The 13,647-nt window shown below is 34.1% G+C and overlaps 1 protein-coding gene across 1 annotated transcript; it reads left to right on the top strand.

Moving 5' to 3' along the window:
- Positions 1 to 11,796: 11,796 nt before the first annotated feature.
- LOC141704724 (WD repeat-containing protein GTS1-like) lies at positions 11,797 to 13,355 on the top strand. Its single transcript, XM_074507911.1, has 4 exons — positions 11,797 to 11,845; positions 12,063 to 12,261; positions 12,349 to 12,444; positions 13,076 to 13,355. Exons 2-4 carry the CDS (start codon positions 12,079 to 12,081, stop codon positions 13,190 to 13,192), a joined length of 396 nt encoding a protein of 131 aa, XP_074364012.1. The 5' UTR covers positions 11,797 to 11,845; positions 12,063 to 12,078; the 3' UTR covers positions 13,193 to 13,355.
- The last annotated feature ends 292 nt before the right edge of the window (positions 13,356 to 13,647 follow it).

Raw genomic sequence — 13,647 nt, 5'->3', positions numbered from 1 at the left:
TTAAATGAAATAATGATTGTGGAATTAGCAAATCAAACTGTAACTGTTAATCAAGTTGTGGGAATTGTGAGATTGAGATTTCTGTAGGAAGTTTTGTGTAGATTTGATACCATTTAAGTTAGGAGAATTTATGTGATATTAGGGATATGGATGGTTTATCTAAGCATGATGCTCAGATAGATGTCGAAATAAGAAAGTAATGGTGGAAACGCCAGCGAAGAAGTAACGTTCAAAGGTCCAAACAAGTTAAAGAGTTCTTACGATGAATTCAAGCCAAGAATTACTACGACAAGGATGTGAGCATTTCGTAGCATGTGATCACAGAAGTCAGGAGCAGCAAAACTTGTGAAGATATTCCAGTAGTGAATGAATTTCCAGACGTATTTCCCGCGATTACCAGGACTTCCTCCAGATAGAGAATTGATTTTACGATCGACTTAGCACCTGGAACAGACCAGTATCCAAGGCCCCGTACAGAATGGCGCTGTTGAGATGAAAGAGCTAGCAAACAATTGACAGGAATTGTTAGAGAAAGGAGTAATCAACCCACGTATCCCCGTGGGGAGCCCCGGTATTATTTCAAGAAAGAATGAAACATGACTTGCATCGACTATAGGGAGCTCAACAAGCTGACAATCAAGAACAATATCCTTACCCAGAATCGATGATCTGTTTGACCAATTGAAGGGAGCCAAGTATTCTCCAAATTGATTTAAGATCGGGATATCATCAACTAAGATCAAGCCAGAAGATATACCAAGACAACTTTCAGAACAAGGTATGGGCATATGAATTTCTAGTGATGTCTTTGGAATTGACCAACGCCCCAGCAGCGTTTATGGACCTGATGAACAGAATTTTCAAGGAATATTTGGACAAGTTCGTTATAGTATTTATAGACGATATTTTTGATCTATTCAAAGACGGAAGAGGATCATGCGGAACATGTGAGAACGGCTTTGGAGATTTTAAGGAAAAAAGAAGTTATATGCTAAATTCTCGAAGTGTGAGTTTTGGCTACAAGAAGTTCAGTTCTTAGGACACATAGTCAGTAACGAAGGGATCAAAGTGGACCCGGAAAAGATCGAAGCAATTACGAATTGGGAGAGACCGAGAACACCCACTTGAGGTAAGAAGTTTCTTGGGATTGGCAGGATATTATCGACGATTCGTTCAGAATTTCTCAAGGATTGCCACACCATTAACAAAGCTTACACGAAAGAATGAAAAGTTTATATGGAACGACAAAGTGTGAAGGAAGTTTCCAGGAGTTGAAGCGGAGATTAATCACGGCACCATGTTTTGTCACTTCCAGATGATCAAGGGAATTTCATAATTTATAGCGATGCTTCTCATAAAGGATTAGGATGTGTTTTTAATGCAGCACGAAAAGGTGATTGCATATGCGTCAAGACAATTGAAAGCCACACGAACAAAAGTATCCTACTCATGACTTGGAGCTAGCAGCTATAGTTTTTGCTTTGAAGATTTGGAGACATTATTTGTATGGAGAAAAGTGTGAAATTTTCACGGATCACAAAAGTTTGAAATATATATTTACCCAGAAGGAACTTAATATGAGACAAAGGAGATGGTTAGAATTGATCAAAGATTATGATTGCTCGATTAATTATCATCCCAGTAAGGCGAACGTTGTAGCAGATGCGTTTAATTCGGAAGGAAAAGTTAAATGTATTATCCGTACCTGAAGAGATATATAAAGAATTTCAAAAATTGGAATTGGAGATTAGAATTTGCAAGCCTGAGGAAGCAAAAGTATACGGTATGATTTTTCAACCGGAGTTATTGGAGAAAATAAAGAAATGCCAGAAAGAGGTAATGGATCAAGATATAAATAGTTTGGTAGGTGAGGAATTATGCACGCAACAAGATGATCAAGGTTATTCTTAGGTTTTCCTCAAGAATTTGGATTCCACCAGTGACGGAAGCTGAAAATGAAAATTTACAAGAGGCACATAGTTCAAGATATTCCATCCATCCAGGGAGTACCAAAATGTACAGAGATTTAAAGAAGAATTATTGGTGGCCAGATATGAAGAGGGAAATTGCGGAATGGGTTAGCAAATGTATACCTGTCAGAAAGTTAAAGCAGAGCATCAAAGACCAAGCGGATTGCTACAGCCATTGGAGATTCCAGAGTGGAAGTGGGAACATATTACCATGGATTTCATAGTTGGATTACCAAGGACAAGGGCTAATCATGATGCCATTTGGGTATTAGTGGATAGACTTACCAAGTCAGCTCATTTTCTGCCTATAAATGAAAGATTTTCGCTCGACAAGTTGGTCCATATGTACCTAAAAGAAATTGTAGTTCGTCATGGAGTTCCAGTGTCTATCGTATCTGATCGAGATCCAAGGTTTAATTCAAGATTCTGGAAGAGTTTTCAAGAATGTTTGGGAATAAGACTGAATAGGAGTACAGCTTATCACCCCCAAACGGATGACCAAATTGAAAGAACGATCCAGACAATCGAGGATATGTTACGTGTTTGTGCTATTGATTTTAAAGGAAGTTGGGACGAACATTTACCCCTGGTAGAGTTTGCTTACAACAATAGTTATCATGCTAGCATTGGAATGCCACCCTATGAAGCCCTTTATGGACGCAAATGTAGATCTCCAATATATTGGGACGAAGTAGGAGAACGCAAGATACTTGGACCTAAACTGGTACAGCAGACAAAGGAAGTTGTTGAACTTATCCAGAAAAGATTAATAGCCGCTCAAAATTGTCAGAGGAAATATGCAGACCAATCAAGGAAAGACATGGAATTTGAAGAAGGAAGCTTGGTATTACTGAAAGTATCACCATGGAAAGGACTAACGAGGTTTGGAAAGAAAGGGAAGCTAAGCCCAAGATATGTCGGACCTTTTGAGATCCTAAAGCGCGTTGGCAAAGTAGCTTACGAATTGGCGTTACCTCCGCACATGGAGCACATTCACAATGTTTTTCATGTATCGATGCTCAAGAAATATAATCCAGACTCCAGGCATGTAATAGAATATGAGCCAATAGAGCTTCAGGCAGATTTATCATATGTAGAGAGTCCGATAGAGATTCTAGAGGCAAGAGAGAAAGTATTGAGAAATAAAGTGGTAAAGTTAGTAAGAGTATTGTGGAGAAACCCAAAGGTTGAAGAGTCAACCTGGGAATTAGAAAGTGATATGAGAGAAAAGTACCCTCATTTGTTTTCTTAGGAGATTCTGAGGACAGAATCCTTTTAAGGGGGGAAGGATGTAATATCCGGGATATATCGTGTAATTATTTTTGATATTATTATGTGTGCCCAGTATCTATTCTGTGAGTTAATTGTTAAGTGTTATCTGTACTTGAATATTCAAAAATAATATTAATTGAGTATTTTAATTTTTATATGTCCAAAATAAAATATAGATAATTGTTATATCTTCCTAATTATTTTTATGTTGATTTATGGATTTATAAGAATCATATGAAATTTCTAAAATCTTTTTCCGGGTAATTAAAATCTATTTTATAAAAACGGGAACCAACCGACGTCATCCGTTGTTATGTTTTTGGAACCCGGAACTCTTTCGAGAAATCCTTCCCAACCTAATTGTAATATTCCGAGCATATTTCATGTTTTGACTTTTTCAATCCGGCGTACGGTTTGTCCTGCGCGGGTCCCGGCGCAACATTTTCGATACAATATTCGTTTCGGTAAATCAATAAAACCCCTATTTTCGATAAACGGGAGATTTTTATTAAACTATCCCAATTATCACTTCATAATACGTGTAACCAGGCGCTGAGACCAAGACCGCAGTACAAATTGTACTGATTTGGATAATTATCCCGAAAACCGATACCGTTTGGATCAGCTTTTACAAATAAACGTACTATTTTATATCCGGAATGATCCAACGGGATACAAATTTTCCGTAATTATAAATAGCCTTTTACCGTATTTTATTTCGTATCAAAATCATTTGCAGATAGTTAATTATATAATTTTCAGAGAAAAACCCTAATTACATAAACTGTTCTAAGAATCAAACAGCAAAATGAAGGCGTTACCGATCTCTGTTTTCAAAGCTTGAGTAACCAAAACGAAGGATTTGAGGTGTTCTATCGGATTCTGAGCTTTGTTTCACTGCAGAAATCAAGGTTATTTTTCTAAAAATTTATTTATTTTCGAATTTATTTTATTAAAAATATGAATTTTTGTTCGGATGATTGTTTGTATGATTTGATGATTGCATGGTGTAGAGCTTGTTTTCCTGATGATTTTCATATGTCATACGTCTGATTTGGAGTTCAATAACATGCTCAAAAGTGGGTTTAATTTTCGAATTTCAAAATTAGGGTTTATAACCCGTATGAATGTTCTTAATTGAAATTTGGGGGTTTCTTATTCTGTGATAGATTGATGTTGTGTTATAGTGGGTTGTGTTCTCTGTGAAATTTGCAATCTAGTCGTATAAGTTTCATGAACCAACGAGGTCTGTAGAGAAGGGAGTTGTGTTTTGAAGTTTTCCGATGTTCGCCGGAAACTGAAAAATTTTACGGCCAAATTCCGGCCAACTCAGGGATTGTTAGGATGATTGATTGCATGGTTGTGTTCCTGATGTGGTGTAGATGTGATCTGGAGGTGTTGGTGGGGTGAGGACGCCGGGAACGTGTTCTCCGGCGAACCCGACTGTTTTCCGGCGACCCCCTGGAAAATTACAGTTTAGTACCTATAGTTTTGAAAATGATGCAGTTTGCTCCCTGAAGTTTCCAGACTTTGCAAATTTAGGATTCCTGTTTATAAAATGTTTAAAAATCATATTTCCTATTTATTTTTATTATAAAAATTCGTTTTTAATTTCTGAAAATTCTAAAAATTATTATTTTAATTCCGAAAATTATTTTTAATTCGCAAATAAATCTAAATTAATTAGTTAATTAATTTCAGTTAATTTATAATTGATTAATTGGTCAATTAATTCGAAAATTAATTGATTAATTGATTTAATTAATTATTAATGGATTTTAATTAGTTATTTAATTAGATTTAATTATTTAAAAATGATTTAAAAATTCCGAAAAATAGTTTCGAGCTTTAAAATATTATTCTAAATTATTTCCAAGGCTCGATAATTATTCTAAAAATTATTTCGGAGCCAGAATGGGCCAACCGAACCCTGTTTATTAACCCGAAATTGATCCAACGACCCGTTTTAATTCCGAAAAATGTTTTAAAAATCATTTTAAATACCCGAAAGTATATTTATGACCCGAGACTTCTTTATAGATGATATGTCATTGATTACGTGATGTATTATGTGTTGTACGTGACCTATTATTTGACTATCGGTCTATATATTCGGTGTTTACTTGGTTATTGCATAGATTTCAATCCGTTAATCGGATTTGGGTAAAACGAAGGGTAGATAGAAGTATGTGTTGAATAGAATCCTGTGAGTTGATGATTGATAGATGCTTATGCTATGTGAGCAGAAGAGGCAAGGCGTAGGAAAGGGAAACAGGTAGATGAGGAGTAAGACGATTGTGATTGAAAGCAAGTGCAGGATAGTAAGCTAATATCAGGCAAGTGTTCTGAACTTTCTCGAGATATTGTAATTCTTGATAGTCTTGTTGACATTGCAAGTGCTTTGAAGCACGGAAACCTAAATCCTGATTTCAGTTATTGTTCTTGAGCTATGAACTATATTCTTTCTAATCCATTGATTATTGTATACCCAAACAAGAACCACAAATCTACGATACTACTCCACAAATACATACAAACTAAATACCAGACACTGAACTGAATTATTATATACTCAATCCATGATATCTTATGCTTTGGAAGACCAAATCCTTGAAACCCTGAAATGTTGTTTCCTTTGTTATCCAATTCTTTCATTACCCAGCATTCAAGCTTTAAAAGTACCTTGTTGATCCTTACAAGGATTTAAACCCTTTCATTGTTAAGCATTTATTGTTGTTAATGATTTCAGTTATTGTTTATTATTGCATATTCTGTTATTATGTTAGAATTGGATTGTTTTTATAAAATTGTGGACCAGATTCGTGGTCAGACCATATAATGGTCAAGTTAGGCCAATGTGTGCCTTGGATCCAGTAGTTAGAACAATGCTGTGTGCCTTGCTCGGGGTTAGTGCGTGACTGATCAGCAGCCTAACCTTGGTTTTTAAATTAAAAGTATAATATCCAATTCTAAATCATAATCCATTGTTCACTTGATATCATAAACATATTCACCTGATGATCATTATTCTCAGTTTTGTCATTGTGACTTGCTGAGCTAGTTAGCTCATTTGTGCGATGTTGTTTATATTCTTTCCAGTTAAAAAGGAACCAGTTGGTAAAGAGGATCCCCAGTCCAGCGCGAGAGCTAGGGGTTCAGGTTGAGAAAGCTGAGCTAGTAGGCTTCTTTTGGAATAATTTAAGTTTGTAAAAGTTTGTAATAATGTTTAATACTCAGTTTGAATTTGAAATAGTTGGGATTTGAACGGTTTGTAATATATTAGTGTGTTTGGCTTGTGTGCATACTTTAACCTATTGCGGTCCGTGGTGATTGGTAAGTAGGGTCATTGCATATATTATTATTATCTTTATTATTGTTATAAGCAGGTTATAATTAAGGTGTTTGTGTGGACCCCAAACTTCTGACCCGGGTTTGGAGGGCGCCACAGTAAAAGCAAAGCCTCTAGCTGATCTGGATGCAGAAACATGGCATTATATTTATATACATTACTCAAGTATTAAGTTGGAGATTGTGTGGTACAAACATGACAAGTATAACTGATGTTGAAAGCTGAAAAATCCACCAAATAACGGAAGCTATTAAAATCTGGTTGATTGCTGGATTTGGTTTACAATAAATTGAACAACTAAATACCTCTATACCCACCAACTTGAAGTTGTCAATTTGATCTTCCTTATATTAGCTCTAATATCCTTATAGCTGCTAAAAATGCAGACATGTTTATGCAGTTAACACATGAAGTTAGTCAATTGTTAAGCTATCTAATTACTCTTCCGGACCTTAAGGTCTATCACATATATAATACTTTTAACATCACATAATCAGTCACTTAATATTCATAGTCCTGCTAAACAAGGCCTAGCCTCTACAGCAGACAATGTACATCGCATATGTCTAAAATTTGAAGACCAAAACTATGCCCATATATCTCCATGAGTAATTCGTAAATGGAACAACAATTTGACATAGCATAAACAATATATTCAATGGGCCGTCAAAGCAGTGGGAGGAGGTGATTATGAGCAAAACCACTAACATTTTTACGCACATTTACTAATTAAGGTTTCACCTGATGATCAAAATGTCGAGTATATAAGAATACCTCATCTACTACTTTTACTCAAGTATAATACTTGAGTAATAATTGATATAATTGGCATAAAAGTATGACAATGATATATTAATAAGAGCAGGGTATTTTGGTTACCCAACACACCCGCCAATGTAATATTATTTAACTAAATCTTAACCAAGATCTGTATGCAGAGCAACATGTGCTATTAAACAAACTACAAGACCAGGAAGCCAATGTCGATCCAAGTTGTCCACAATAGTTTCTCTAAAATCGGAAGATCAAATTTTTAATGTGCATATAAAGAATGAAACTTCAAATTAAAATTACGATATATTACCTCAATTAGTTGCTTCCAAACCTCAGCCTCTGCAGTCCAGTTCTGCTTAATGGGATCCCAACCAAAACCAATAAGCCCTCCTTTAAAACTATCATAACATTAACCCAATTTCACAATATTGGTGAAAGCTTCTTGTGTAAATTGCCCATTTGCTTTATTCCCCGCAAAGTGTTCATGATGATAGGACATAATCAGAGCATCACTCCATGGGAGTAGTCCATGTGCAATGATTTTCAAAGTTCTTTTGTTTGACATCTGTGAACAAATCTGTCAAATTACAATTAAAAATATTATACACAAAAATATATAAAGATGTGTAGTTCTTTAGTTTGAGTGAGTGAGAGGGAGAGACATGCGAGAGATGTAAAAAGGGTGAGGCGGAGAGAGGGCAAGGAAAGAGAGAGGATAGAGATAGAAAGAGAGAGGATATATATATATATAGAGATGTAAATATATCTACAGATCGATGCCGAGAGAAATGAGAAAGGTTGGAGCGGTAGTAAAGAGAATGAGGTCGGAAGATTAAACACCTCGATTTGGGGTGTTGGATATGTTATTTTTTTATATTGGATACTGACCCCCTCCAAACCCTGATAAATTCCCTGAAAGCCCAACCCTGTATCAAATATTTTCCCAAACGTGGTTCTTTACAACCCTCTTCCAGCCCGACCCAGCCCAAACAAAACGGGGCCTAAGAGACGATGTACTACAGTTGAATTCTGAATAATAATTTGAAACTAATGTTTTTTAAAAAAAAACTTGAAATATTTTAGCTTAATTTGATTTCAATATTTAGCCCATTTCAAAATTTTTTTTTTGTCATTTGGCTATGTGAACCGATTCATTACGTAAGTTTAGTCAATTTGAATTACGAGTCTCACGAAGACATCAGATCAATAAGACAGAATGTTTTATATCAATAATTAAATGTGTTTGATATTTTTTCTAAGATCAATTCAATAATTAATATGTATGGAATTGACATACATGAAATTCGACATGAGTCGTCACAAAATTGTTGATCACCCAAACTTCCAAGATGTGTATTTGCCGGCAAAAGCTATGAACCTAGTTGATTTCGATGTAGTCTTTAAAACTATCATACTATATAAAAGGCTTGGGGTTGAAAATAATATTATTATTGAATTTGTATTTGAAAAAAGGTTGAAATCATTTACTAATAAAAGTCTGACAACCGATTAAAAATAATGCTATATTAATCCCTATACTAGAAAACAGCTATGTCTGACCTATATCAACACGACCAACACTATAACATATTTTAAAATATATATATCTCATTTGAATATAACAATCTTGTACCGACACCTTAATACGAGATCAGTGAAGTTGGACGGAGACATTGTCGATTTTAAATACAACAAGTTTCAATGACCTTACACACGCATAAATATTGGACCTGCACAAATTATTATTAGTATAGACACATCTGAAACTCAAAGATCATATACCAAAAAATATCTATCGTGACCGGAATTATCAAAGCCTGGAAAAAAAAGTAAACACTGCATAATATTTCATCACTCAACGGTCTACACAATCAATGAATATAAGTTATTTCGAGTGACATTTTTCGTACACTTCAAATAAATAATGAAGGACAATACATTTTATTTTCTAACAAAATTCGTACAAACTGAAATTTAAAAATGTTACCCTCTGCATTACAAAATATTGTTAGAAAATAGTATGTGTTTCGCACGGGTTATTATATTGGTTTCACACTAAAAAAACGAAACCAAATTTTATATTTTGGTGAACAAACCGTATTTTGAGTGCTTTTGGTTATTTGGTTCCGGTTCTCAAGTCTAATCTAGCTTCATTGTTTTGAAATATTTTCGTTTATTATTGTTTAATAATTTAATTTAGGGGTTTTTTTGAAAAATACCCAAGCCTAAAAATATTTTTGCAAAAATACTGTCATTTTTAAAAAAAAAAATTGCAAAAATATTTTTTTAATTTGCAGAAATACTATTTTTGAAAAAACATTTGCAAAAATACAGTTTTTCGGCAACCGGAATCAACTGCATGCAACCTTGACGGGTTCTGCAACGACATGCAAACTCAAATCAACCAAAAAACTTTATTCAACTAATTGCATATCTGGTTGATTTTGATTGATTCCGTATTTTAGCAAAAAAAAATCAGAATAATAGTAAAATTGCAAAAAGACTTAGAAAATTAGTATTTTTGGTAATTCTCTTTAATTTAATAATTTAATTTGAAAGAAAAGGAATAGGCAAAAAAAATGAGGAGGCCTAAGAGCAAGTCCAACAGCTCCTTATATGAGCTCTTAAATTCAATTATAAGAATTTTGACAAAAAATGGTGCTCCAACAGTCATCTTAGGCTTCCTGTAAATCACTAAGACATGACCGTTCTTCTTTATCCTTAAGGAACTTCTAGTATTCCCTTATAACATTTTTAGCAATAAAAAATTCATCTATTTCTTTCTTCTTTTTACTTTTCTCTCTCTCTTTCTTCCACATAATTTTCAAATTTATTAATATAATATTAATAAGGAATGAAGATAAGGATCACTGTTGGACTTGCTCTAAAAGTAGGGTACTGTCACAAGGGGACTCCCGGAAGGCATGCCTATAGGCATGGCATGCCCAAATGGCATGCCATTTATCAATTAAATAAAATAAATTTAATAAATAATTAATATACTATATACAGTGAATTTGAATATAAAATTAAAGTTAGTTGACAGTAACAACCAAATACCATCATAATACTCATTTAAATTAGTAAACTTTTTAAATATTAAATATACTAGCTTTAAACCGGTGCGATGCACGGGTCTTCATTAATATTTTGTATAGTATTTAAAATTATAATAAAAAAATTTGGATCATTACCTTATTAGTATATTTATGAAAAATAATATAAATATTTGTTGTTGAGCATTTCGCAACCTGAATTCTTGGGTCGTGTATAAATAATAATATAAATGTTTGTTGTTCGTTGGGTTCGAACTTGGGAGTTTTAGTATTGTATAAATAATAAATAAATATTTGTCGTTGGCGGGGTTCGAACATGAGAGTTTGAGTCAGTGTTCCAGAAATCGCTAGGTGTGCCAGGGCGGTGAGGGTACCTTCGAGAGATTAATCGGCAAGTCGGAGATTAATCGGACCGATTAATCAGAACACTAATCGGAAGAATATAAATATTATTTTTAATTTTTATAATTATATAATGATCAATATGTCAAATATTTGTTTGAAAAAAGAAATTAGAATGATATTAAACAATATCTACACATTTGACATGCGTTATGTACTAATTATTGAGTTTACAATATTAACTATATTTTAATTCACACTTTTAAATTAATTATAATATGTTAATTTTATATTTTAAGTGAGAAAGTAAATATATTTGATTACTTGTTACTTATTACCAATACTTTATATTAGAAATTGACATGATATTGTGTGAAATTATGAAATTAATGAATTAAATTATTAAAAGGTAAAAAAAATATTTTTTTTAATTATTTTCCGCCTAGACCGCCTATGACCGATTTTTGACCGCCTAGCCCGCCTAATCCCGATTTTGACCCGATTTTTTGAAAAAACGCCTAAATCACCGCCTAGGTCCGAGTCGGGGCGTTTTACCACCGCCTACCGCCTAGGCGCCGCCTAGGCGGCCGCCTAGACCGATTTTTAGAACACTGGTTTGAGTAATGTATATTCTTTTAGTATTGAATCGAACGATCCTTATCACTTAATTAAAAAGATCTGACGGTCATAAATGGGGATAACCAAACCAACCAAAAAAGACATACCAAATTATACTCCATTCCGGTTATTATAGTAGTATAGATGTAAATATTTTAAAATTATATTTGTTTCTCGATATTTCTAATATTAAAATTATTATTAAAAAATAAAAAAAAATTAGTAAGGCATGCCTGACTAAATGACGTCATGACATGCCCCGTGCCTCTGTGACATACACCCCGTCTAAAAAGCTAAAAACCCTAATTTTGTTCCCAAATCTCGCGCCATCTATCAAGCACATGGAAGACATCAACATGGACGTTGAGAAGCCTCGCCAATCCCAAGAAACCCAAACAGGGTTGCACTCAAAATTCCATTCAGACAAACTTCGGAGACGATTACGTCTTTCAAATCGTTCACAAGTAACTTTTTTATCCACCACTGTGTTGTTTTCGTATTCATTTATCGAAATTTAAAATACATTGAATCGTATTTTTGTGACCGAGAAAAATATATTATATGGGAGTTATTCTTTTATCTGAGTATTCATTATGTACATTATGTGAGGAAATGTTAGTGTATCGAAGTTATTGATTCATGGAGTATCCATTTATTGAGGTTTATTGGGGAATATGGCAGGGATGATTGGACATCGATGGCGGTTTCGTTATCGACCAACACAGTGAAGTTATATTCGCCGTCTACGGGTCAATTTATTGGGGAATGTAGTAAACGTCATAATTCTACTATTAATGAAATTATGTTTTCGGGTGATATTTTGCATTCTTGTTCTTCTGATGGGACAATTCGAGCTTGGGATACTCGGTCGTTTCAGGAGGTTTGTAGTTTTGTTTTGTTTTTAGTGATGGTTTGGTTGTTATGTTATGTTCTGTTGAAATGTTTGTATGAGATGGTTGCGGTGTAGATATCGTGTATAAGTGCTGGACCATCTGAGGAGGTGTTTTGTTTCTCGTTTGGTGGAGTTGGTGATAGTCTTCTTGCTGCAGGTTGCAAGTCCCAGGTATACGATTATTTAGGACTTGTTTATTGTAGGTGGATTTATTTTGTCTGTTTGTTATGTTACAACTAATTGCCTAAACTCGAATTGTAAGTTGAATGTCAAAGAGTAAGAAAGTTATTTCAGTAACTATAACTTTGTAATTTGACTCGAGAAAAATAAATATTATCCTCACTTGATGCAAAATATAGTATGTTCTGTAGCTTATAAGCTATACATATGAAAAGTACATATCATGTATTCATGTCCTTGACATCTTTGGCGGAAACTTTTTAACATGTGCAGTAAATAGACCTTCAAGAATCCAACTAGGATATATTTATTGACTGATAGCTTTAGATTTACCAGGAAGAGACTAAAGTGTGCAAAAACCTTTAAGTTTGCCTCATTCAGCTGTCCAGCCTTTTTGTTCCCCAAAAATCCAAACTTTCTTACTAAATGACACACAGTTGTCCTTTTGGTTGAGTAGGCTTCAGCGGAAGGAAGTTGGATTAGCATACTCAGTTGCAGGAGATACTTGCTTACCAAACATAATCCATTAATCTGTATTCGAAACTTGCATTCAGCTGAAACCTGTTTGTCATTGACTTTTGGAAGGGTGTGTATATGTAATTAATTGAATCATTTAACGCAGATACTCTTTTGGGACTGGAGAAACAAGAAACAGGTTGCCTGCTTGCAGGAATCCCATATGGATGATGTCACTCAGGTAGTTACAGTTTACAGTATATGTACATGTTATGAGTGGTAAATATATTTGCGTTTCTTTGACTGAATTGAAAATGATAAATTACTTACCTTTCAATTACACATGTACAGTACTGAATAATTTTCAGAGAGAGATCCCTACTTTGTTATATTTGTGTGAATGTTCTCTTAACTGTTATGTGATATTACTCAGTAATTTTGAGTTTTTCAAGCAGGTGGCTTACATTCAGTTTCATGTAGCCAGGTTAAGAGGTAAAATGTTTCCGCATATAAAATAGAAAGTTCCATAGTATCTGTAGCTGGAAGCCTTTCTTATTAGTTATTCTATTTTTCCTTTTTCTGGCTGTTAAATCTAATTTTAATGTTTCACCTCATTGTTTTCTTCATCTGCAAGTTGAACCAGGATGCTATATTCAAAACAGAGCAAATACCAAAATTTTGCATCAACGATGGGCTTATTACATTTAGGAAGAAAACTGAAGAGATGCCTGTTCTGAT

The sequence above is a fragment of the Apium graveolens genome, unplaced genomic scaffold (assembly GCF_009905375.1).
Source record: "Apium graveolens cultivar Ventura unplaced genomic scaffold, ASM990537v1 ctg8187, whole genome shotgun sequence".
Taxonomy (NCBI): domain Eukaryota; kingdom Viridiplantae; phylum Streptophyta; class Magnoliopsida; order Apiales; family Apiaceae; genus Apium; species Apium graveolens.
Note: the sequence above shows the minus strand (reverse complement) of the source record. Positions and strands in the feature narration are given on the sequence as shown.